Here is a 24,413-nt window from a genome sequence, read left to right on the forward strand (position 1 = left end):
CAGCAGCAGCAGCAGCAGCCCCGCCTCGCGAGCCGCTGGCTGGTTCACCTCCAACACACAACCCACACACATCTGGCTGTCACACAAACTACGCTGCCGCTCCGTCCGGTACCGCGGCATGCTCATTCACACCGGGACGTACGAAGTGGATTTTAACTAGAGGGGGCACAATGTCTGAGGTGCGAAAATTCACGAAGAGGTTAAGCAAACCCGGGACGGCCGCGGAAGTCAGGCAGAGCGTGTCGGAGGCTGTGAAGAGCTCCGTGGACCTTGTGGTAAGCAGAGCTTTAACGCAAGTGTCCGTGGACCGGTGGCGGTCATTTTAGCTAACAGGGATAATGTATCTAGGTTAGCCTCCTAACTCCCCTCCCCTCTCTGTTCTCCTTGAGGAGCAATGTTATAGCTTTTCCATTTTTCATAATTTTCTCTACATCGCCACTGTTCATTTTGGTTTATCTCCACACTCTCCAGAATCCTCTCTCTTTAATTAGTGTTTTTTTCTTCCAGTTTTTATTAACTGCGTGTGTCCCATCAACCTTAATAACCTATAGCTAACTGTTACTGTGAACCTCTGGCATGTCTCTGAATGCACCACAATTTTAGAGCGTTACTTGCAGCGCTACATTCTGTGTAAAAGAGACTCATTATTGAGCAATTCAAATGCCGTGAATTCAACTCCCATATGTTGGCTTGGTTCTCTAAATTGCTGGCATTACCAAATAGTATGACATTGTCCACGGGAACACATGGGTTTTCAGTCGTGCGGCTCCTTTTGTGTGCTGGCGGATGAAGAGCGGTGCCAGTTGGACAGCTGCAGCATGGCTTCCCTGTCCTTGCCTTGGAGCAGTGTGTGTGTCTGTGAGCCTCTTCATTTTTGCTGCAAATGGCCACATATATTGTGCAAAAGGAGGCAGCACATGCATGCCCTTATAATTTGATGTCTGTTGTTAATGACGTGTGCAAGGCAAAAAGGTTTATTTTTTTCTCTCCTTCTGAATCAATAGCAGTGCTGGTGGCTGATAGTGGCTTGGAACAGACTGCAATAATGAGGGATTAGACGCAGTGGTTTGAGATGAATAGCATTTAGGATCCTGCTGATACAGCATTTGTGTTTTTGTGTGTGTGTGTGTGTGTGTGTGTGAACATATTTTCATGTCAGTATGTCTTAAAGGCGTGACATTTGTCTCGAAACTTCCAGTGATGTCAGTGCGGATTGATGCCCGCCTGCTGATGACTTGTTTTCTTTTTGTTATAACTAAAACCATCTGGTTACTCCTCCACTTTCTCATTATGTGACAATGACAAACTTCAACCCAAAACAAATCAGTCCTACATCTTTGGCTGTTTAGAGAGTGGAGCTGGATAAGTTTGTGTAAGAGATAAACTCTTGTTCCCTTGGGATTAGGCTTTCAGTCTTATGATGATCATTATGAGGAGTGTGACGCAGTGAGGTTACTAGTGTAATAATCATGTGATAAGGTTTGGATTACTGCGACAGAGGTGGGAGTGTGTGTGTGTGTATGTATGTCTGTTTAGGTTTGTAGCCACATGTGATATATATATATATATATATATATATATATATATATATATATATATATATATATATATATATATATGTGTGTTCTGATTTACTTTTTATTTTTCTGTTTTAGAGTTGCAGGTTTTGGCTGCTCATTTTATGGAATACATGGTTGGCTTGGTAACTGAGAACAAACACTGCTCTGTGGAGGGTGTATGGGGATTCCCTCAGGCATGCTGTCACCATGCTTCCTGTGTGACTGGGTTTGTGTGTTCATTCTGAACATCTCTAGGAAGTCAGTCCTGTTTTCTAAATCTTTCCCTCCATGGCCTGTGTTCTTAGATTTCCAGTGATTTCCCGTTAACAAGCTGAGAGTCAAATACAACTTTATGAAAGGAAACCGCAGAACATGAGTGCCAAACATGGACATTTCTTTTTGTTTCTAAAAAAGTAACCCTAGGCCATTTAGTAGTAAGTTGCCTTATAATGTCATTGCTACTTCATTACTGGTCTTCCTAGAGTTCATACTGTAGGACGTCATGTTGAAAGATTGTTATCATGTCCATATCTGTGTTCAGTGGTCTTTTACATAAACATAAACAATTCTAAAAAGTGTAAGTGAAACCCCTGATATATCAACCCAGTCTCACGGCAGTCCGTGAAATGGTCACGTAATTTAATCTATTTGAGTCGTGTGTACACAAACGCGTCTATCTCGTTTTTTTTCGTGATGGTCAGCACGTTTTTTATAATACCAACAATTGAATAGCTGTATACAGCGTGACGGGTTGGGTTTAGGAAAAGAAAAACAGGACGGTTGGGTTTAGGATAAGAAGAACGGGACGGTTGGGTTTAGGAAAAGAAGAACGGGACGGTTGGGTTTAGGAAAAGAAGAACGGGACGGTTGGGTTTAGGAAAAGAAGAACGATAGAATTGGGTTTAGGAAAAGAAGAACGATAGAATTGGGTTTAGGAAAAGAAGAACGGGAGAGTTGGGTTTAGGAAAAGAAGAACGGACGGTTGGGTTTAGGAAAAGAAGAAGATATATCTATATATATATATATCTATATATATATAGATAATAGATGATAATAAATATTGAAAACTACTGTTAGTTGCAGTTCCCTATTGGTTTAGAAGCTTGGAGGGCAGGCCCCTCTTAGGGTGCAGACCCATTGCGTGCATTTCGTGTATATTGTATATAAAATAAGACGTGTTGGGTAACTGAAACTTAACTTTCAAATCATTTGCTTTGAATTTGGTGTTTTAAATCCTGTATCTTATCTGTACATCCCAAATGTAAATGCAACAAGAAGCCCTATTTATATATGAATATTCTTTTTGGAATAGACACAGGGAGTAATATAAGGATAAAAGAAGCGAGCTAGGCTCTTTTCTTCCTCCCAGTACGCCCCAGTGTTTCATACACACACACACACACACACACACACACACACACACACACACACACACAGATTGGAGCACTTAGGGGGGTCAGCTGTGGGACAGTGCTGCTTCATACTGTATGCGACTCTCATGGTTGTGTGTGTGTGCGTGTGTGTGTGCTCATCCATTGTGTTTAAGTGTAAGCTTCCCTAGCCAGCGTGATTAAAAGACACCTGGTCGTGTTGGAGTCTTACATCTGCTGAACTGTAATGGGACACAGACGTCTGGAAGTGCACCACTGCTAACATCATCATCATCATCATCATAGTCATCATCATCATAGTCCCCTGAAGGCACACCTGGGAGTCATGCTTTGTGCTCAGTGACTGGTGTTTGAGTGTTCTCCGGCCAGGTTGATAGCTCGGAGGAGAAAGTGCTTGCATCATACGGCTAACGGCCAAATCTTAGGCCACATCCCTTAGTGTTTTAGCTTCTCTGTTTCTCAATCAGTAAGACTGTGACTTCACACCAGCCTGCTTGTGATTCTTCAGCTTCTTTCCTCTTCTGTGAAAGCAGAACTCTCTCTCTTTCTGCATTTTCTTCTCTCTTTGCTTGCTTCCCCTCTCTCTCTCTCTCTCTCTCTCTCTCTGTAACAGGATCAGTGTTTCAGTCGAGAGCCACCGTGCACTGCCGATTGCCTCTGACTTATAGCGCTGCGGTTCAGCTTGTTGCACATGACAGGAAGTGGAGCTGCTGCTTCGGGTGCAGGGGTGTGTAATGCCTTCAGTAGACTTGTATTATTGGTGTTTGACTGCTGCCCAGGTTGCCGTTTGTCCGCTGAGTAGGCGGTCTTTATGTGAAAAGATGTGAACAGTGATGCTACATAACACATGGAAATCTGCAGCCTCGAAATTGCGCATTTCACAGGTATCACTGGGCTTAGGCAGCTTTTATTTAGTTAAAAAAAGAAGAAGCCAAACGCAGGTTTCATGCGGCCAACCGAGAAAGCCGGGGTCTGGTGGAAAAATCTGCACAGGACACGTACTTGCAACCGGCTTATTTCGCGGGCCAAATTATTGGTTAGAGAACACTGAAAGGGAGAACTTTCTTTCCTTTATTGGCTTGGGCACCGATGCCAGGATATTCAAGGAGATGTTAACCCTTTAAACCTCACTGAACTCACACTGTATAGCCAAACAGTGTTCCAAACCACAGAACTTGATTTCATGTTTTTATTTTTTTACTGTAGTGGAGATCCAGCATTTCCACAGACACCAAACAGGTCTAGTTTCAGGAAGTGGGATGTGAATCTTTGCTTGGAATAATTCACAATAGTGTAGGGCTGCCACCTTTTAGTCGATTAGTCGACTAATCGGTCGTTTTGGTCTTAGTCGACTAAGATTTCTTTAGTCGATTAGTCATTTTTTATGTTTATTCATGCTTAATTACTTATTTCCAAGAAACTTCTGAGCACATTTATGGTAAACACAAGATTTAATGTGGTGCTTTTGCAGGATTAATTGTGGAGAAACTCAGTTTCACAGATGGTTAATTAACTACATTTATATTGTGCTTTTCTAGTCTTAACCACCTCTCAAAGCGCACAGCTCTGTCAATTAAATCAACTAATCGATTAGTCGACAAAATCATATAAGTGTTAGTCGACTAAGAATTTCTTTAGTCGAGGACAGCCCTACAATAGTGTTAACATCATATAGCTTCATTGAGGAGCTGAAACAACGTGTGATATTGTCAGACAGTGGGGCATTCAATTGTTTTCTTTTCCAACTTTAAAGCAGCTTAAAGCCTAAAAAATCAAGACAAACTCAAAGATCTGTGTGTTCATGTAGGTCCCTGTTGCTCATAGTGAGAGGGTAATTGAGGAAGAAAGAGGAAAACTAGATGTCATATGGTCCACTAGGCACATGAAGCTGCATATCTCAAGAAAAACCTCAACCTATGTAAGAGCTTATTACCCAGAATGACCAAATCACTGCACATACAATAAACATGGCCAGTGATAGTCTTAGAGGGAAGGCAGTAGATTATTGAGGGGAGCCCAGCAAGCAGAGGGGGGGAAAAAAAACCAGCAGCCAAGCTGCTGCATAACTTCATTACTGGCTTTCTCACTCTGCCCACTCCAGCAGTACTGGTAGTGGTACAGTAGGAAAACCAAGCTCTGCATCTCAGCTGCACACAGCTCTGAAAATGGAAATATGACAAGGTGGAAAATGACTCAGTCACACTCCCCTAGTTGTAGGGCATCGTCAGGGCTTTTAGAGTCCTTCTCCTGACTGTGCTTGTTCATATCCGCTGCCGTTGCATCCACGGTAATATGCCTCCATCACGGTTTCCCCCAGAAAAAGTTGTTTAGCCCAGTGACAAGTGTCTTTTTTTTTTTCCCCGACGAAGGGCCTAGCCTGGGCCCTTCACAGACTGACGGCAGCGTTATTCTAGAGCCCAAAAGATTCCGTGATAAACAAAATAGCGAAATTGAGAATTTTTGATAAGCTAGAAGACAGATTCCACAGGGCACTACATTAGGTCAGTAGTGCAGTGGTCTAGTCTACGTGATATGCAGGTATACGCGGTATACCCACTAAGCTCCAGGATTTCCATACACTCCACTCAAAAATGCCCAATGACACGCAACAACATACTTTCCATTATATTTTTGATATATGAAAATGAAGTTGCTGACGCTCCCCTGGGGGAGGACACCCAGACCCCCCACTATGATATGCCCCCCCCCCTTCCCCAAAGGCAGATTCTGGCTATATATATATATATATATATATATATATATATATATATATATATATACAGTACAGTATACCCATTACAATACATCAGACTACACCACTGGGTCAGTGCTAAAAGCTAACTGGAGATTTGAAAATATGACTTCTTCTAAGTTTCCTACTCACTGTTAACTGTAGTTTAAAAAAACGTAAAAAAAAAAAATGCATTAAGACATAATTCCCAGTGGCTTAAGACCTGGTGTGGGGCAACTTAGGCCCTGTGGGCCACCAGGCATGGGGGACACCCGGCCTCCAGCCTCTGGGGCAGTGGCTCAGCAATGTGGCACAGAAGCTAGCTGATCAAATCCATACAGTCCGCGGGACTCCAACCGGGCTTGGTGTTGCTCAGCCGAGGCTTTTTTGGCTAAGCTATTCATCACCATCTTCAGCGCTTAGCTTGAGCTTAAAGTAGCACTTTCTGGGAATGAATTCTGAATCTTTCCAAGTGGTTTAGGTTTATACTTGTGATCACATCTTGACCTAGTTGTCCAAAGGCTAGGCTTTAGATTGGAGGCCTCTTTAAGGCATAAAGCAGAAGCTGATTTTATATCACCCACTTCTCAAAAGTGGGGAAAACTCAAAACAGGAAGTTATGATTTTGAGCGAGAAGCACTGTCATGTGGCATGTGATATTTATCTTGTGTTTGGTTTCTCTATAACATATGCCTCTGTCAAGCGCGTGCACTTTATTTGACAGCACATAAATACCAAGTCAAGTAACATCATTTGTCCATTTCACTGCTGCTTTGTCTCACCTTTACTACCCCGTCTGTCTTTGTCTAGCTATTTGTGGTTGAGTTGCTTCCCTTTCATCATGTTTTGCCTTTTTTTCTTTTTTTCATCCACCCACAACTCTCTGAGCAGCTGTTTCCCTGCACCGTGACAGCCCTGGTATGGGTGGTAAAAAAGTTCCGGGGGTGAGCCCTTGTTAACTGCTTTCAAAAAGCAAGAGCACGTGATGTGGAGCTTGCCAGAGCTACAGCAAATACAAAATGTTGAGAACATCAGTTTAACAAGAAACGGTTTGTTTATTTGAATGTGCATTTGTGTTCTGTCCATCCCCCCCCCCTTCTCAGGAGCAGCCAAAGATTATCGAGCCGCTGGACTATGAAGCCGTGGTGTTTCAGAGAAAGGCCCAGATCCACAGCGACCCCCACCGAGACCTGCTGCTCTGCCCCGTCGACGATGTCTCGGTGAGTCCCCCTCATTCTGTGTGTTTCCCTGTACGGTGTCCTTGAGTGCCGAGAAAGGCGCCTTGAAATAAAATGTATTATTATTATTATTCTTTGCCACTGTGTTTCCTGGTACTGGCTCTCAGCCAGGGCCTCTTCCTCCACCCGGGATGAAATCCCAGCGTATTTATACCGTACCTTACACTGTGCTGAGATCTCCACACTGAACCGTCTTGTAAAACTGTCCGAGTCCAAGGCAAATGGGAACAAAGTGCTGTAAAATATCACTTTTCCCATTACAACAGGCTCAGTTATTTACAGGTCAAGTCCAACCAGGTTCCTTGGCTTTTACTGCCGCGATTTCAAACGCATGTGGTTTTGTTTAGAGCCACGTCTCGCTCCGTGTCTAGTTTTTTTTTCCCATTTGACACTCTGACAATCTGTATCTTTGTATCCGTGCCTTCTGTTTTCCCTCATTCACTTTCTCTTTGCCTGTTGTTTGTGACTTCCTTTCTGCTGTGGTACAATTTGATAGGAAGATAAAGATCTTTGTTTGTTCTTGCTCTACAATAATAATAAATTTTACTGTCATTCAATTGTATTTCACTTCCATTCTTCCTTTGTGTGTGTGTGTGTGTGTGTGTGTATGCATGTGTGTGTGCGTGCAGGAGTCCCAGATCTCCCGGCAGAGGAGGACTGTCGTTCCTTCGGTGCCTCAGAACGCTGAGCGGGAAGCCAGGAGCCTGTTTGCCAAAGAGGTACTATAACCCAGCTGTCCCATTAGAACAACGGGGCCAATACTTGGTCTCAAACTGCACAAAAAAAGTGAAAAAAAAGTTACAGCATTCATAGTTGTCTTTAAGTCTTCTCCGCATTATGACTTGTATTCCTTTTTAGTAATTAGAATTTGCTCAATAAAAAGCAGACCTCAAACGCAGTCAGTGAAACTCTTAATTCTCAACAAACGTTAAAGACAATTCCTTGATGACGTCACACCAGCCTTCGTGATTTTCAGCCTAAAGTGGTCACTCGAAGCTCATAAAGGAACACAGAACGCACAGGCCAGCAGTAAACACATGCGGTGCTGATGACATATTTGTATTAGCGATGAAAAACAGACTCTTGTGGCGTGATGTGGATATATACTCTGCTGCTCTGCCAGGCTCCACGTCTGTGTTCCTCAGCCAGCTCTCATGACTAGGATACAGCATGGAAACAACGGTCCTAGGGATTGTTAAAACAGATCCAGGCTTACTCAGCATCTATCGAACAAAGATCCTTTCAGCTGACCGTAATTGAGAATTTCACACTTAAAAAAAAAAAAAAAAAAAAAAAGAGGTAATGTGCACAATAGAAACCATCTTGAGAAATCACAACAGAGGAACAGAGTTATTCTGCTACTTTGCATACTTATTTTGAGTTTATAATAGTTATGGAGCTGGAATTTTCCCTGTCCTCCCTGAGTCACAGTCGGAGAAAAGCACGGCATGCTCGGTTAGGTGACTTTGCTGCGATGGCATGCTTGTTATATTTGTGTGTATCTGCTGCCCCTAATCCAGCTCTCTGTGTTGATGTGTTTGGCAGTGCATCAAGATGTACAACACCGACTGGCATGTAATCAACTACAAATATGAGGCTTACTCTGGTGATTTCCGCATGTTGCCAAGGTAAGAAGGATGTGTGTGTGTGTGTGTGTGTGTGGTGTGTGTGGTGGGGGGGGGGGGGACTTTAAGGGCTCAGAGTTTGTGCAAAACAACATCCGAGTCCTGCACTGCCAAATATGCTACATGTACAAGAGATTTACTCTGCTCACGTGGGTCTGCTGGATGGCAACATGCAACAAATCACTGTTTCTGTATATGAATGCAGCTCTCGTGCTTTAGCAGAGTAGAGGAAATACTGCACCAACATATTGAAATAAGTGCAGAGTTCCGCCAGATTTTCATCTACAACACGACAGGTGCAGCCCAGATGTTTTTGATTCTTATTTAAATGGTGATAAAGCTTCCTAAAGAAAGTATTGTGATCACTGCAACCTGCAGTTGAATCATGAATTGGAGAGAAAAGCCCTATCGGCACGGGACTAGTATTACCTGGGGGCCTCTAGCAATTTGTAATAATTACAGAGGTCGTCTGTGATCTTAATCCTGTGCCAATCTGCCATGTTTGTAATTTCTCAATTAGAAATTCCACAGCTAATTACCGAGCATATTTCCCCAAACAGAGAGGGTGTGTGATAATATCAGTGCCTTGCGAAATTGGCATCTCTGTGATTCAGGGTTGTGCTGGCTGTGTTGGCAATTATAAATGAAAGTTTTGACGGAGCCTTGACATCATATCCGTGGGATAATGTCAGTATGTGCGAATGCGTGGCACGAAATTCAGAAATGAAGTCATTTCTAAATCACTTGAGGTCCTCTGGTAATAGAGACATACCGTATGCATACACATTTTCCAAAAAAAAAACTATAATGCGATAACAGACAAGGTGGCACAAAAATGACTGACCAATAGCAAAGGACACAATGCAAGCAGCGATTGTTGTTGCATGCTTTACCTCACCACAGTGGCAGTACAGTAGGGAGGGGGCTGATTTATTGAAGACTGCTGACCCTCACTCGCTGTCTGTTTTTTTTTTTTTAAAGCAAAGGCCTGAAGACAGACAAGCTGCCAGCTCATGTGTTTGAGATCGACGAAGACGCCAAAGACGAGGTGAGTAGAGGAGCCTGAGCGTTAGATCACACACATTGATCACTGCAGCGAGGATGAGGGTTCTGCTATTGACTCACTGGGCCCTTTATGGACAGATTGCACCGTATGCACAGCTTTTAGTGATGTGCAACAAACCCCGCTCGGAAATTAAAATGATCCCTTTAATCTTTTTAAATCATAGAGATAAGACACAAATTTGGCTCGTTCCACATGCCTGCATGTGCTGAAAATATGAACAAACAGAGCAGCCATGACTTATGGTCTGTCAGTCCTTTAGTCCTGTCCACCCAGCAATGTGACCCCTCAGAGACTGAGAGCAGGGCAGCGAAACCAGTAGCCTTATATATGTCCTATAAATAGCCCTCATCAATCCTCCTCCCCCTACCCTCGGGCCGGATGCGGATAAACTTAGATAGAGAGCGGATTTAATTGAAGGACAAGAAATGCTGCTGCTGCCAGGACGGAGAGGGCAGGGAGGAGACGGCTCTGTGACGTCTTTATGTCTCTGCTTGATCATTTCTGGCTGTAACGGCTGGTCTTTGCTAGTCTGGCTATCACCAGACCAAGCTCAATCTTTTAAGATTGAACATTAGTGTGGGGAGTCCGCTCTGTATTTTCTACTCCACAAGAGGCGTGATCAAGTGTATATTCAGAGGTTTATGCCTCGACGCAGAAGGTCCAGGGTTCGAGTCAGACCTGGGAGGATTTCCTGCACGTCTTCCCCCTCTCTCTCCCCCCTTTCATAACTTTCCTATCCATTAAAGGTGGAAATGACCAAAAAAAAAGAGGTGTGATCAACGGGCATAGTTCAAATGACTCTGTACGCAATTGGATAGTCCTTCAACCAATCGGACCAGCGATCCGGGTGACGTAGCCGGTCGGTAGTAAGGCAAACACATCCTTCTTTTGTAGGAATTGTTCCAGGGCACGTTTCTGTTCCGACGGCGGCATCAACGGGTGCTGCGCTTCGGTGGCCGCTATGTTGAATGTAAACAAAAAGCTGCTTGCCGTCGCTTCTCTATTGTCATCGTGTTAAACGCACCAATAGCACAAACGCGCCAGCTTATCCAGCTGGCGCGTTTGTGATTGGTCCCCACAGATTTGTAACGGAAGCTGGATAGATTAAAGTACAGGTCTCCAGCCTGAGCTGCAGGGAGAAATCAAATCGCCGGCAAATCGGGCTGGGTTTACCCAGTCTAGGTCTTTGCAGGCTACAAGCAAGAATATATATATTGTTTGGCCTTTATTTGATAGGACAGCTTAAGACATGAAAGGGGAGAGAGAGGGGGAACGACATGCCGCAAAGGGCCTCAGGTCAAAACCGAACCCGCGGCCGCTGCATCAAGGAATGAGCCTCTGTAAATGGGCGCGCACTCAACCTGGTGAGCTACACATTACACTGATGACAGGGCTGCTCGATTATGAAAAAAAAAATCATAATCACAACTATTTTGGTCATTATTGAATAGGTTGAATAGGTAGGATAGGTGATCTCACACTAAATTGTTGGTATGAGGCAGGGTGTGGCGAGGTGTGTATGCATGGTGGTCGGTCGCTCAGTTGCTGCATGTCTGAGGGAAGTATGGACTTGAGCAAGCTGTAGGGAGGGGGGGAATGCTATTTGAGTGTGATTAGGCTCATTTCAAGTGTGTACACGCACACATACACACCTCAATCCTTTTCGCTCACTGTCACGATGTTGTGTGTCACTACCAGTTAATTGTGCAGTGCATTCCTCCCAAGTGGCTGGATGCATTACTCCAGAGAGAGCTTGTGTGTGTTTGTGTGTTTGTATATGCGTATGAGAGAGAGAAAGACCATGATGAATGTTTGTGTATTCTGCGTTGCTGATGAACAGTCCCAGGATAGTTCTGAGTATGAGATGGAAAGGTTGCACCGACAGTACCAAGGCGAAGTTATGATAAAAGCTTTATGGGAAACAAAACAAAATCCTCCGGATAAATTGATTTGGCTCGACAGCGTGTGATCAGAATTGATGACATGTTCTACTGCAGCTGTGTTCAGTGAACATTTCTCGCAACCAGGTATTTGTCAGAAAAAAGGGAACAATGTCTTCTGCAGGTTTGACACTAAATATTCAAAAAACATTAAGCTGTCGAGACTGTAAACCGTCTACAAGCGCAGGGACTACTGTGACCATTAACCTGAATGAACCTGCAGGGTAACGTGTGTCCCGATTGATTTCCAGTGTTTGTGTTTGTGTCTGCCAGGACTCGGCGTCACTGTGCTCCCAGAGGGGAGGCATCATGAAGCAGGGCTGGCTTCAGAAAGCCAACATCAACAGCAGCCTGTCTGTCTCCATGAGGGTGAGTCACCACCAGACGTCCTGTCTGTTATTCATACAGCGTAACAGCAACAAATGAAACAACAACAGCAAAACGTAGGGTTCACCACAGAACTGGGGAGACATGGGCAACTCTTTGTTCTACGTAATCGTTGTGTCTTATAGACCATCTACCAAAGCCACACGGCGGCTCAGTGGTTAGCACTGCTGCCTGCTCGTGTTCGGTTGGTGTGGGCTTACTCCAGGTGCATTGGTCCCCCCCACCATAAAGACATGCGCTCTAGGTAACTCCTGCCATTGACCATGCCGAAGGTATTGGCATTACAACTGGAGTTGTATGGCTGCCCGCTGCTCCTAAAATAGTTAGGGTGGGTTAAATGCAAAGGATACATTCCTCACCAAATTTAAAAATGTACTTGGCAAATAAAGAATATATTATGTTCTTATATCCCTTATTATATCAGCTGTATATTATAATCAGTAATTGTTACATCATTGTTTACAGCTACACTAACATCAGCATTTACATCTGTTAAGTATAATGACAGAAATCTACTACAGTACTTGGCAATAATGACAATATTGTTAATAAAGTTGAATCAAAACATAAAACGCAGTGAAAAAGCAGTTCTCTAAACTAAACAAACAAGGGAAGAGGAATTACCAGAACATATTTAATAGCTTAGTATCTACGGCATCTTCCCTTCGATCAGGAATTTAAATCATGTCAGCAGAGCAACTGAAATGTAGGCGTAAAATAGAAAAAGCCACATTTTATACTGCATGTCTCTAACTTGCTCTCCGTTGCTGTGAATTGCAGGTCTTCAAAAGGAGGTACTTCTACTTGTCTCAGCTCCCCGACGGCTCCTACATCCTCAACTCCTACAAGGATGAGAAGAACTGCAAGGACACCAAAGGATCCATCTACCTTGACTCCTGCATAGACGTTGTTCAGGTACACAGGGCTAGGGGTCAAAAATCAAAGAAACATCAAATGCACAGTTGCAGCAAAAAAGAGTTTGACCAAGTCTTAAGCTTTCAGTATACCCTGATGCATGTTTAATCTTACTCCTGGATGGAGGTACTGCATTCCGTTGCTGTTCTAACGGATTATGAGGGTCTAATGCGGTTGGCTTCATTAGACAGGCTGGTAGCTCATTCAGGTCTGCACTGACCGGAGAGGCTGCCAGGAAGCTTTCAGTTTGATGAACACATTCAGAAGGTGAATTGGAAGAACGCGGAGACTCATCCTGGCTAGTGGGTTTTAATGTTTAATAATTCCTCCCCCCCCCCCGGTAGAGCCCAAAGATGCGCCGCAATGGCTTTGAGCTGAAGATGCAAGACCGCTACAGCCACTTCCTGGCTGCGGACAGCGAAGCAGAGATGGAGGAGTGGGTGATCACACTGAAACAGGCTCTGCAGAGCACCACTGAGGCCAGCCAGGACAGGAGGAATGGTGCAGAGACACTGGACTGTGCCCTGGGTGAGTTGTACCATAACTACATCTGCAAACTAACAAACTTGGGATAAACAAATGTCCGGATCATCTTTCAGACAACCTATTATTGACAGTCTTATAGAAAAGCTGCCGTACAGTCATGGTCCACTTAGCTAGGTTAACAAAAATAGCATTTTTGAACTTAACCTCTGAGCCTGTTTTAGTGGTAGCTATGGTTAATATAATCTATTTCCCTGGCAGTGGAGGGAGTCCGAAATAAGCAATAAATAGGCTTAATAATATACCTACAGTTGCTGCCAGTAGAGAGATAGAAGCTTCTACATCAGCTGTAAATTCTTCTGAAAGATATTCAGCTGCGGGCCTACAAGTGACTCAAAGCTCAGGATTCTGTTCTCAGTTATATTTGTTTTTTTTTCCGCTATTTAGTTTCACATCCCAATTCTCTCAAGCTTCTTTAGGGGACAGTTATGGGGAATTGTTGAACACGTTGCTTGTCCTGAGCTGTGGAAGAATGCCAGCAGTTTTATGCAGTTTGCATATGTCTTGCCAGCATCTGTGGGCCATTTTTTCCCCCTATATAATAATATACTCTCTGCAGAATGTTCTAGTGAAATCCAATAGGCCTAGCTTGGTCAGAGATGCTGATGAGGGACTGCGAGGCCGTCCAGGAAGATGGAGGGGCACTAAGGGTTCACTGAGTCCATCGCGAGTCTGTCACCTGGGAGTCAGCAGAGTAGCGAATAGCCTCTTTTTGATTTGGCCAGTAGACTGTTAAGATATTAGTTTGTCTAACTGGGAAACACAGCCACATAGGAAGCCATTAGGATAACTTACTAACCTAACTGAGGGCGCAGAGCTCTGTTGGACCTGATTTGCAATAGCACTATTTGTTGTGTGACTCGGTCTCTGTGCATTCTGATGACCTTTTATTAATGCACGATCACTGTCCTGTTCAACCAGATGACGACACTGCCAGCCAAGGTAGAGGGGAGAGCCTGCTGGAGAGCCAGGGGAGGAGCTTACAGCCAGAACTTATGAAGGTATGAAGCATGGATGGATGGTCGATTCATTCATTCTGACGGATTGGCTGAGCTAGTGAGATACAGATACCCTGTGGTTTAAAAGAAGGTTTTCCTCGCTACAGTTGCACCAAATGCTTTCCTTTGGGGGAATTTTTGGGTGTTTATAAATTATAGAGTGTGGTCTAGACCTACTCTATCTGTAAAGTGTCCTGAGATAACTTCTGTTATGATTTGACACTATAAATACAATTTAATATAGTTGTCTAAATCCCTTATTGGCAGGTTTATTCATGTAATTATTTGTAAAAGAAAACTGTTAATGACAGCTAGAGAAGACATACCTCACCTCAGAAATGAGTCTGAGCTTTTGTACCAGACCACATTATTAATCTCTTGTTTATGTCTGCATGATAGAAGAGCAGCTCTTTTGTTGTACACTCTCTCTGTGTTTGAGTTTTCTGACCCCGAGAACAGCAGTGTTTATTCTACAGAGGCCATGCTCTTTTAATATGTCTATAAACCCAGAGCTACACACAGACAACAAAGCCCTCTGTGCTGTGGGCGGCTATACTGCTGTTTTCTCTGGGCCACTCCAGCACAGCTTTTCTCTCTCCACGCACACTTGAGTTTGTCTGCAGGCTGGTCATAGTGAGAACAAGGAAAAACAAAAGGGGGATATGGATTGGGCTCTAACCGTGACCTAAGGGTTTGATATGTTTGTCTCTATTAGATGCCCTTCTTTTGTCTGGGTCTGTTGACTGCTTGTCTTCTTCTCTAACTCAGTCTGCTGTGTAGGGCCCATTATTGTGTGAGGCACTACTTTTATTTTGAAAGCAGTTTCTATTGTACTCTATCTCTAAAATGAGCCAACTTTTCACTGTCTTACATCCACACATTTTTTTTTCAATGGATGTGTTATATAAAGCATCATTAAACATCAGCCTAATAACATTTTTAAAACTAAAATGCATCATACAATACAATTGGAAGAATACAGGGTAACAAAGTGATTCAATAAATTTCAAATAAACAATAATAATACAGTTTACTGTCATTCATGTTCGTTTGTGTGTGTGTGTGTGTGTGTGTGTGTGTGTGTGTGTGTGTGTGTGTGTGTGTGTGTGTGTGTGTGTGTGTGTGTGTGTGTGTGTGTGTGTGTGTATGTGTGTGTGCTCAGTATGCCAGGGAGACCGACCAGCTCAATAAAATCAACAGGAATGAAGGCAGACAAAAGCTTTTCTCTCTGGATCCTGAGACACAGGTATACAACATGCTTCTTTCAGCACTTGGTTATCCTATCATTTATTTATTATTCCACTATTGATTCAGACTATTTGATCTCCCCTCCCCTTTCCACAATGTCCACTGTTTCCTTCTCCTTTGTCCTCTCCCTTCTCTCACTGCTTGCATTCTCTCTCCTTCTCTCCTCCCTCCTGTCCATTATCCAGAGGCTGGACTTCTCCGGCATCGAGCCAGATGTGAAGCCGTTTGAGGAGCGTTATGGCCGTCGTATCGTGGTCAGCTGCCACGACCTGACCTTCAGTCTCCAGGGCTGCGTCAGCGAGAAGGGCAACGGCGTCCTCACCAATGTACGTCATCACAGGAAAAGATTCTTTTTATATTCCGCTTACGATATGACTCTACTAATATCTCTACTACTTCCTCTCCTTCACCATGTACTATTACTAATGATAAACTTCAACCTAAACTAGATGACCATAACACCTTATATTCATAGAACAAATAAAAACAAGATTAAAAAAATAAGGTGGCATGGTGCAGTGGTTAGCACTGGGTTCTGGGTTTGACTCTCCAAAAGGATAAGTGGGTATAGCTAGGGGATGGATCGACCTAGAAGACCTTAACTGTGCTTAAAAAGTGATCACAAAAATAAAAATATAATACCATAAGGAATTGTGAAAATACCTCTCTAGTGATTTAGTCTGAATGCATTTTAGCATCTAATCACAACACATAGTCCTCCATTTAACACCACACAACTTCCACCGTCCTTGCCCTCTGCAGTGCTGCCCCAGATAGCACACCTTCATAATTCATGTTGGCCTGTCTGGAAGCAATGGAAGTAACCAGGCCAAAAGACTAACACAACTAGATATGGTTGTAATACCTTCTTTTCAAGCAATTCCACAAACTTATGTTGCTAAATAATTATTTTTTCTCCATCCAAGCGAGAATCTAGAACCCGAGCTTTAAACGCCTCCAAATTAACAAAGACTGGTAAATGGGGGAAACCACTTCAATGTGTTCTACGTGAAGAGCCCCTGGCAGCATGAGACAGCAGTTTTGTGTGTGTGTGTGTGTGTGTGTGTGTGTGTGTGTGTGTGTGTGTGTGTGTGTGTGTGTGTGTGTGTGTGTGTGTGTGTGTGTGTGTGTGTGTGTGTGTGTGTGAGCAGCCCCTGTGTCAGACTGGATTGCTGTAGTCATAAAACATTGAGTTGGTCCTCCTCTTCCTCCTGCTTGCTGATGCATTAGTAGAGGCTGGTTGGAGAATTGAATTGAGTTGACTCATATTTGTGGTTTGCAAGCAGCGCGCGCTCTCTCTTTCCCTCCCCCTTCTTCTTTTCCCTCCTTTCCCTCCATTCCTTCTGACAGGTTTAATGGTTGTGGAGTTAGGCTTGTCCACCATGCAGGAACCATTCATCCTGGCATAAGTGCACCGTCATTCAGAAATGTGTGGGCGGCGCTACTGTAGAGCCAGCATTGGCTTCCAAACTAGGGATTAACTCAAAGGAGTCTGATATACAGATAATATGTTTATATAATATCTATCCTTATCACATTTCTGTCAGACTAAAAGCTGAAAAATCGAGCATTTTAACCGTAGCAGATTGAATAGCATGATAGATTAAAACTCTTAATTTGAGGTGTCATATTGGAACCTTACCTTAGGGTCATCCAATGTTTAGTCCTAAAATAAGTAGTTAGGGTGAATTCTTAATGGTGGGATATATGAAATGATATATGATATATGAGGGAATAAAGCTAGGAAGGAGTACCAGGAAATGCATCCAGGTATATTATAAACCCTGGCTGATGTATTCAAGTGTTAAAGCCCTTAACCGTCTCTCTGCTGAATCCCAGGTGGAGCCCTTCTTCATCAGCCTGGCTCTCTTTGACGTCTCCAAGAGCTGTAAGATCTCAGCCGACTTCCACGTCGACCTCAACCCGCCGTGCGTCAGGGAGATGCTGACCGACGCCTCGGGCCAGCTCTCTCCTTCCTCAGACACAGAGGGTGGAGGAGGAGGAGGAGGAGGAGTCAGGGAGGGAGGCGGGGGAGGTGGAGCGATGGTGAACGGAGACTCGAAGGCGAAAGGGAACGGCCTGCCGGTTCTTCAGAGGGTGTCGGATGCTCTGCTGCGTTTCCCCACACAGGTAGAGACTTGACTGTAATTTGGTAGCTATTTGATTGAGGAAATGACTTAACAATGACAGTCAAGGGTGGGCGTGGAACCTGAAATAGTGTTGGATTGTTCCCACAGATCAAGGTTTGAATTAACACAATGTTCTATGCTTTTTGTAAAATATACAGTACAGGCCAAAAGTTTGGACACACCTTCTAATTCAATTCTCATTTTATTTTCATGACTCTTTACATTGTAGATTCTCACTGAAGGCATCAAAACTATGAATGAACACATATGGAATTATGTACTTAACAAAAAAGTGTGAAATAACTGAAAACATGTCTTATATTTTAGATTCTTCAAAGTAGCCACCCTTTGCTTTTTTATTAATAAGGGAACAAATTCCACTAATTAACCCTGACAAAGCACACCTGTGAAGGTAAAACCATTTCAGGTGACTACCTCATGAAGCTCATTGAGAGAACACCAAGGGTTTGCAGCGCTATCAAAAAAAAAAGCAAAGGGTGGCTACTTTGAGGAATCTAAAATATAAGACATGTTTTCAGTTATTTCACACTTTTTTGTTAAGTACATAATTCCATATGTGTTCATTCATAGTTTTGATGCCTTCAGTGAGAATCTACAATGTAAATAGTCATGAAAATAAAGAAACACATTGAATGAGAAGGTGTGTCCAAACTTTTGGCCTGTACTGTATGTCAGCATCTCATAACCCCCCATCCCCCATTGCTAAGAACTTGCAATATATAACTATTATCAGACTGGCCCTCGTGGCCTCAAAGCACTACCGGCCCACCGGGAAAAGTCTAGACTCTCCCGATTGCCACTGGGGTTTTCATTTGACCTCGAGTGGTTAAGGTTAGGATAGCCGATTGGTCAAGGGATAGGACCTGAACAAATGGGGTTACGTTACCTTATGGGAGGTGATCCAAAAAAGCCTATATGGTCGGAACAATGGGATGTCGGAGCAGAGGGTTTATTTTTTCCTGAAACAAAGGGACGTCGGACTAGTGGGCTGTAGGACCAAAGGGAATTTTTTTAGATTATTGAGAGGTCGGAACAATGGAGCGTCCGAGAAATGACATGGCACCGTAATAGTGTGGATGTAGCCTGTGCCCTGTTTGGGGATTTAAAACGGAACCATCACCATCATCTGTAGACTACTTTTCACACCCTACAGTTTCCAAGCCCTGACAGGTTGTGGTTAGAGGCTGGCTGTCCTCAGTCCCGCCTTGCTTTGGAAATGTCCCTCCGTACCTCAGTGAGGTGAAAACGCCGCTCAGCATTCCCACTCTGACTGCAGCTGGCCTGGGTGGGACCAGGGATTCGTGACCCGTTAATCGATTCCCTGTTCTCCTCTTACGTCAGAGGACTGACGTGTGATGTGCGGTGATGGAGCTCTTTATCCAAATACATGATGATAGTGTTCTTCGTATTGGATTTTCCCTCGCGTGCGCTGTGCTTTCAATTCTCAGTCGTGTTTCCAGATGGTGAGTTTGTCCCCAGACAATGCTTGGTCCATATCCAGCCTGTAAAAATGTTGAAAGGATCAACGAGACCTCAGTTCAGCTCGTTCAGCTAACATTTGCAAGCGATTTCAGGATCCCTTAGGTCAGCGCAGTGCTCGGCGGTGTAAGCTTAATGTCTTGTCACTTTGTCTTTGCTGCATTTCTAGTCAAGAGTTTATTTAATGCCCATGTGTGAGCGTTAACTCTTGGCTCGGGCAAACCTTTGCAGGTGCAGTGAGATCAGCACACACACCTCACCTCTTGGCCCATTAATCTGATTAAGTGGATCAGCAAGACTTGTGCCTGTTGTAAATTAGGTTATAAAACCTACTCACTTTCCATTTCCATGGCAAGAGACATTACTGGGCTGTCACAGTGACAATATGAAACAACTTTGCAAAGTGTGAAGATGAATAGGGGGAGAGTCAAACATCTACTCAGAAACCGCAGAAACAATATCTATAACAGAGAATGTAATAGAGAATATAACAGAGCAACCAACCAATAGCAGGCTAGACACAGTTTGAAAGCTGCAGGCATACAATTAAACAGCCGTTTCAAGTCTAATTTGTCACATTCTGTCAACCGACATCTGTCAAACACACACACACACACACACACACACACACACATGCGCATGCATACAAACAGAGACGGCCGTACCTCTGTGATTAGTGTGCTGTTATAGCTCGGCAGACCACAGTTTAATTTAGGTGCATTGGGTGTGGCCCAAGGACAGGGCTTCCACTTCTTATATCTCTCCTCTGCATCAGCAGCTCTCCGGAGGCCACGGCTTCTGTTTCACTTCATTACATAATTCACAAATCTAAGTGCGAGTGTTACGGAGTTCGTCCCAGCTACAAAATCCAGCAAGTTGGTGTATGTTTGCAAAAAGCTGTGACACGACGTATGATGTCAAAAATGATGAATTTAGGAGCTTTTTTTTTTCTCCCAGGTTGTGCAAAAAGTATGGCAACAGATCATAACGTCAAAGGGTGAAACCAAAAGCAGCAGTGCGTGGTCGTGTTTAAGCTACGAAGGTCTGTGAATAAGGGCAGATAGGCGAGGATGGACGGGGTTCTGCCTTGGAGTGTAACCAGGGAGTGTGTCCGTCTGACTGGCACCGTGCTCTTCTCCTCTAAGATGTGTGTTATTAATGGACAGTTTGGGATGTCTACATCTGTCTCGGTTCGAAGCTGCATTAGTTGCTACTGCTCCCTCGGTAGCGTCACTCAGTTTCATTACTTGCTGAAACTTAAATGATTTCTAAAATGACTTCCTGCTGCTTCTGTCTAGATTTTGTTCCCAGAAACCTCAGTGGTTATGTATACTTATCGTACTAATAATATGAGCTCATATAGCAGCATGGTTATGTCCAGACATAATTTCTGTCCCTTCGAGATTGTTTGTGTGAACTGACACTACACGCTTAAATACAGCTCCATCTCACCAGACCAAAAATAGATGTGAGCCCCATGTGGTTTTCCTGTATAACTTCAGCTGACAGCAGCCACTTCCTCTGTACAAGCCCTGTAGAGACTGTAAAGACATTTCAACTTTGTATTACTGATGATGATTGCTTGTTTATTTAAATAGGGCATTAATAAAGACATTAATAATCAGCCTCTCCCTCTCTCCTCCAGGGTATCTTTTCAGTGACCAACCCTCACGCAGATATCTTCCTGGTGGCCCGTGTAGAGAAGGTGTTACAGAACGGCATCACCCACAGCGCCGAGCCGTACATCAAGACCTCTGACGCCAACAAGGTCCGCCGCGCCGCCATGCTTTTTGCATCATTTAAAGACATACACATGACCAGAGCGGCAGTGAGCATTCCCAGTTTCCCACTCCGTCATCGCCTTTTTCTCTCCACATGTCTCCGCAGACTGCTCAGAAGGTGCTGAAAACTGCCAAGCAGACATGCCAACGCTTGGGCCAGTATAGGATGCCGTTCGCCTGGGCTGCCAAGTGAGACAGGAATAGAGCCATAAGTCAAAATATTACCCCCTGATGAATCTGTTTGGATTCATCTTTGGAATAAGAATGCATAAAATATATCACCATAATAAGCTAATGCATTGGATTTTAAAACCTTGATGTCATTTACTGTGTATGGCGAATGCACTGTAGCCATGTGGAAAATGTGTTTTCAGGCAGGTGTTCAAAGACGCTCAGGGCAGCCTGGACATGGATGGGAAGTTTTCTCCTCTCTACCGCCAGGACAGCAGCAAAGTCTCCACTGATGACATCATCAAGCTGCTGGCTGACATCAGGAAGTGAGTCGTACCCACGCTGCTGCGGTAGATCCGAAATCGGATCTGCTTGAATGGTTCGACGTAGTTAGGTTTAAGGCATGGGGAGTGGGTATTGGTTAGGCTTAGGGTAAGCCAATCAGAGGCAGAATGAGGCAAAACAAGGTGGGCCACGAGGCACGTCCTGTGACGTTGACACGTCTAGCGGATTTGATCTAGCATCTACCCTCTTCTGCTATTTTAGCCAGTGCTTAGGTACTGGAGCTTCAAAACCCTCACCTTGCACGCCTTTTTTAAGTCTATATTTTAAATATTATTGCATAGGAGACGGTGTGCTGTGCATTAGAATAAACTTTTGAAAGGTCCTTCCATTCAGTCTTGATTGCGTCTTGCTCTTATTTCAAATCTCTTTTTTTTCCTCGTCAGGCCTGAGAAGAGCAAGCTTCAGACCATCCCTGGGCAGCTGAATGTCACCATCGAGTGTGTCCCACCTGACTTCTCAAGTAGGCTATGTCGTCATTTCTAAAAATTTCCCTTATCCTTACCATTAGCGTTAACAGCAAACGGCTTTGTGAGCCTGTTGTATTTAGCTGCTACTGATGATCTTATCTAGTCTGCGGTATGTCATGAACAGAAGTAGAATGCGCTTCAGTTTCTTGATCACCAAGATTACGATCAAACAATAGCAACAAAGTGCCGAGACCAAACGGTACTATTGAGAAGTAGAAAGAAAGCCCTCCAAATCATTTTGAAGAGAGTTGACAGCTACAGACTGTCAGTGAATGAAAGTCAGTTTTGGGAGTTCAGGGGGAAATGAGGTTATGGAGTTTACCCATATGCAGAAAAGAGCATGGTGTGATAGGATTTCAGGAAGTATAATAAAGGATAAACCATGGTATAAAGAATTAATCGCAGCAGTTGAAGAAAGTAGTTAACATTGTAAATCAGATGTCACTGATGATTTCTGTGGAGCCTAAAACCACGTGCATGTGTTTGTGTGTGTTTGCACTGACGAGCAGTTTGGGTTTTGGCAGCGTACTTAGCTTACAAATACGATACGATACAACTTTATTATCCGTTTACACTGCAATTCATTCTGCCCTTTCGAGCAGCTCCACTCAAAAACAGTTACACAATTACACATATAGTACAAAAGATGAAAACACATCTACAGCCCTCGGATACAAGATTTTAATTGGCATCACACCGATTTTTAGCAACAGGATAGACTGATAAAAGAGTTCTTGAGCCTGTTGTGTCTAAACGAAGGGACTCTAAATCACCTATTAGAAGGCAAAAGTTGGTATTCATAGTTTAAAACATGCTTAGAGTCCAAAAAGATCAGAAATATACAGAATGACGTTGAGTTGACTCTTCGGGATGGCACAAGAAACTGTTACAAGGCTGTAGTTACTTCTACTGTCTTTTTTTTTTTCAAAGTTTGTCACTTTTTTCGAAGTTCTTGTTGCTGTTTTTGAAGTTTGTCACCTTTTTTTGAAGGTATTGTCGCTTGTTTTGACCTATTCTTGCCTTTCTTCCTTACTTTTTTCTAGTCTAGTTTTTTCTTGTCACTTTTGTCGCCCTAGTGATGCCTTTGTATTGCTTTTTAGAACCTTGTGTCTCTTTTTTCAAAGTTTTTGTTACTATTTTCGACCTATTGTTGCCTTACTTCCTTCTTTCTACCGTCTTTTTTTTTTTTTTTGTCTTTTTTCATTAGCATTTAAGTGTTTTCCAGGTACAGGTTGTTTACATCGCTGTATTGTTCCTCTTTATATTGACTTTTTTTTTTCTACCAAAAATTATTTGCGCTGGTTAGTAGGTACATGGCTTAAAAAAACTGTTCAAAGGGGGAACATTATTGAAGAAAGCTTGAGAACCACTGCCCTAACTGGTGCGCTCTGTCCTCCCCAGATACGGTGACTTCCTCTTACGTTCCCGTCAAGCCCTTCGAGGACGGCTGCGAGCGGGTGTCAGTGGAGGTGGAGGAGTTTCTCCCCAAGGAGGCCAAGTACAACTACCCCTTCACCACCTACAAGAACCAGCTCTACGTCTTCCCCCTGCAGCTCAAATACGACAACCAGAAGACCTTCACCAAGGTGTGTGTGTGTGTGTGTGGCTCAGAACGAAGCTGGATCAAAAGTTAAGAGTGGTGATGGTGGGGAACGAATGATGAAACTCTTTCAACAAAGGATCGCTTTCTGTGTTGTTACTGCCTACACAGAATGAAACCCATATCGCTGATTTGACTTGACTTAATGTTCCTTCCACACCAGGCTAGAAACATTGCAGTCTGTGTCCAGTTCCGAGACTCCGATGAAGAAGGTGCAACCCCTTTAAAGGTGAGTTGTCTGAACTGCATATATTGTAATGTTATCTACTGTATATGTTAGTGATAAACACATTTCCCTTTGTGAGCTCAGAGTGTATCCACAGGTCTAATCTTGTCATCAGGCGCAGTATAATAGAGTTTTAGGGCCACTGGGGCTAATCTTAGTTTTTGAGAATGCAGGTGTAATATTTTCAAGTTGAGATATTACACCTTATTATCAAACAATTTTAGGATGTTAAAAGGTAATGGAACTATTTACATAATGTATTAGTCAATAACCGGACAGAATCTGGATTTGATTCATTAGGGTTCTACTCTCTGGAATTCTCTACCACATGAACTGGTCTGCTACAGCATTGTCTTCTTTTAAAAACATATCTTTATTCGTTGGGTTTTTACAGCCCTGAGCTTGATAAAGTTACGTTTGAAGTGTTTGGTTAACAGGGTTCATAATAATACCTTCTTAGCTTATATCTTTAAATATGTAATACGTTCTTATCTTACATGTTTTTGTAACCTCATGTTTTTTTTTCTCATAGATTTAATCATCAAAATATTAC

At 43.4% G+C, this 24,413-nt stretch overlaps 1 protein-coding gene across 1 annotated transcript in view; it reads left to right on the top strand.

The window, feature by feature from the left end:
- The window catches only part of dock11 (dedicator of cytokinesis 11), a 76,784-nt gene continuing 52,371 nt past the window's right edge, over window positions 1–24,413 (top strand). Inside the window, exons 1-19 of the mRNA XM_028606241.1 lie at window positions 1–275; window positions 6,785–6,901; window positions 7,549–7,638; window positions 8,465–8,547; window positions 9,526–9,592; window positions 11,824–11,919; window positions 12,718–12,852; window positions 13,197–13,380; window positions 14,317–14,396; window positions 15,556–15,639; window positions 15,827–15,967; window positions 17,481–17,631; window positions 17,677–17,771; window positions 20,916–21,038; window positions 21,158–21,240; window positions 21,426–21,548; window positions 21,951–22,027; window positions 23,436–23,620; window positions 23,798–23,863. Of these exons, the coding sequence (XP_028462042.1) occupies window positions 171–275; window positions 6,785–6,901; window positions 7,549–7,638; window positions 8,465–8,547; window positions 9,526–9,592; window positions 11,824–11,919; window positions 12,718–12,852; window positions 13,197–13,380; window positions 14,317–14,396; window positions 15,556–15,639; window positions 15,827–15,967; window positions 17,481–17,631; window positions 17,677–17,771; window positions 20,916–21,038; window positions 21,158–21,240; window positions 21,426–21,548; window positions 21,951–22,027; window positions 23,436–23,620; window positions 23,798–23,863 (2,085 nt within the window). The 5' untranslated portion in view covers window positions 1–170. The remainder of the gene's footprint in view (window positions 276–6,784; window positions 6,902–7,548; window positions 7,639–8,464; window positions 8,548–9,525; window positions 9,593–11,823; window positions 11,920–12,717; window positions 12,853–13,196; window positions 13,381–14,316; window positions 14,397–15,555; window positions 15,640–15,826; window positions 15,968–17,480; window positions 17,632–17,676; window positions 17,772–20,915; window positions 21,039–21,157; window positions 21,241–21,425; window positions 21,549–21,950; window positions 22,028–23,435; window positions 23,621–23,797; window positions 23,864–24,413) is intronic.

This window comes from Perca flavescens, chromosome 19 (genome assembly GCF_004354835.1).
Source record: "Perca flavescens isolate YP-PL-M2 chromosome 19, PFLA_1.0, whole genome shotgun sequence".
In the NCBI taxonomy this organism is placed as follows: Eukaryota; Metazoa; Chordata; class Actinopteri; order Perciformes; family Percidae; genus Perca; species Perca flavescens.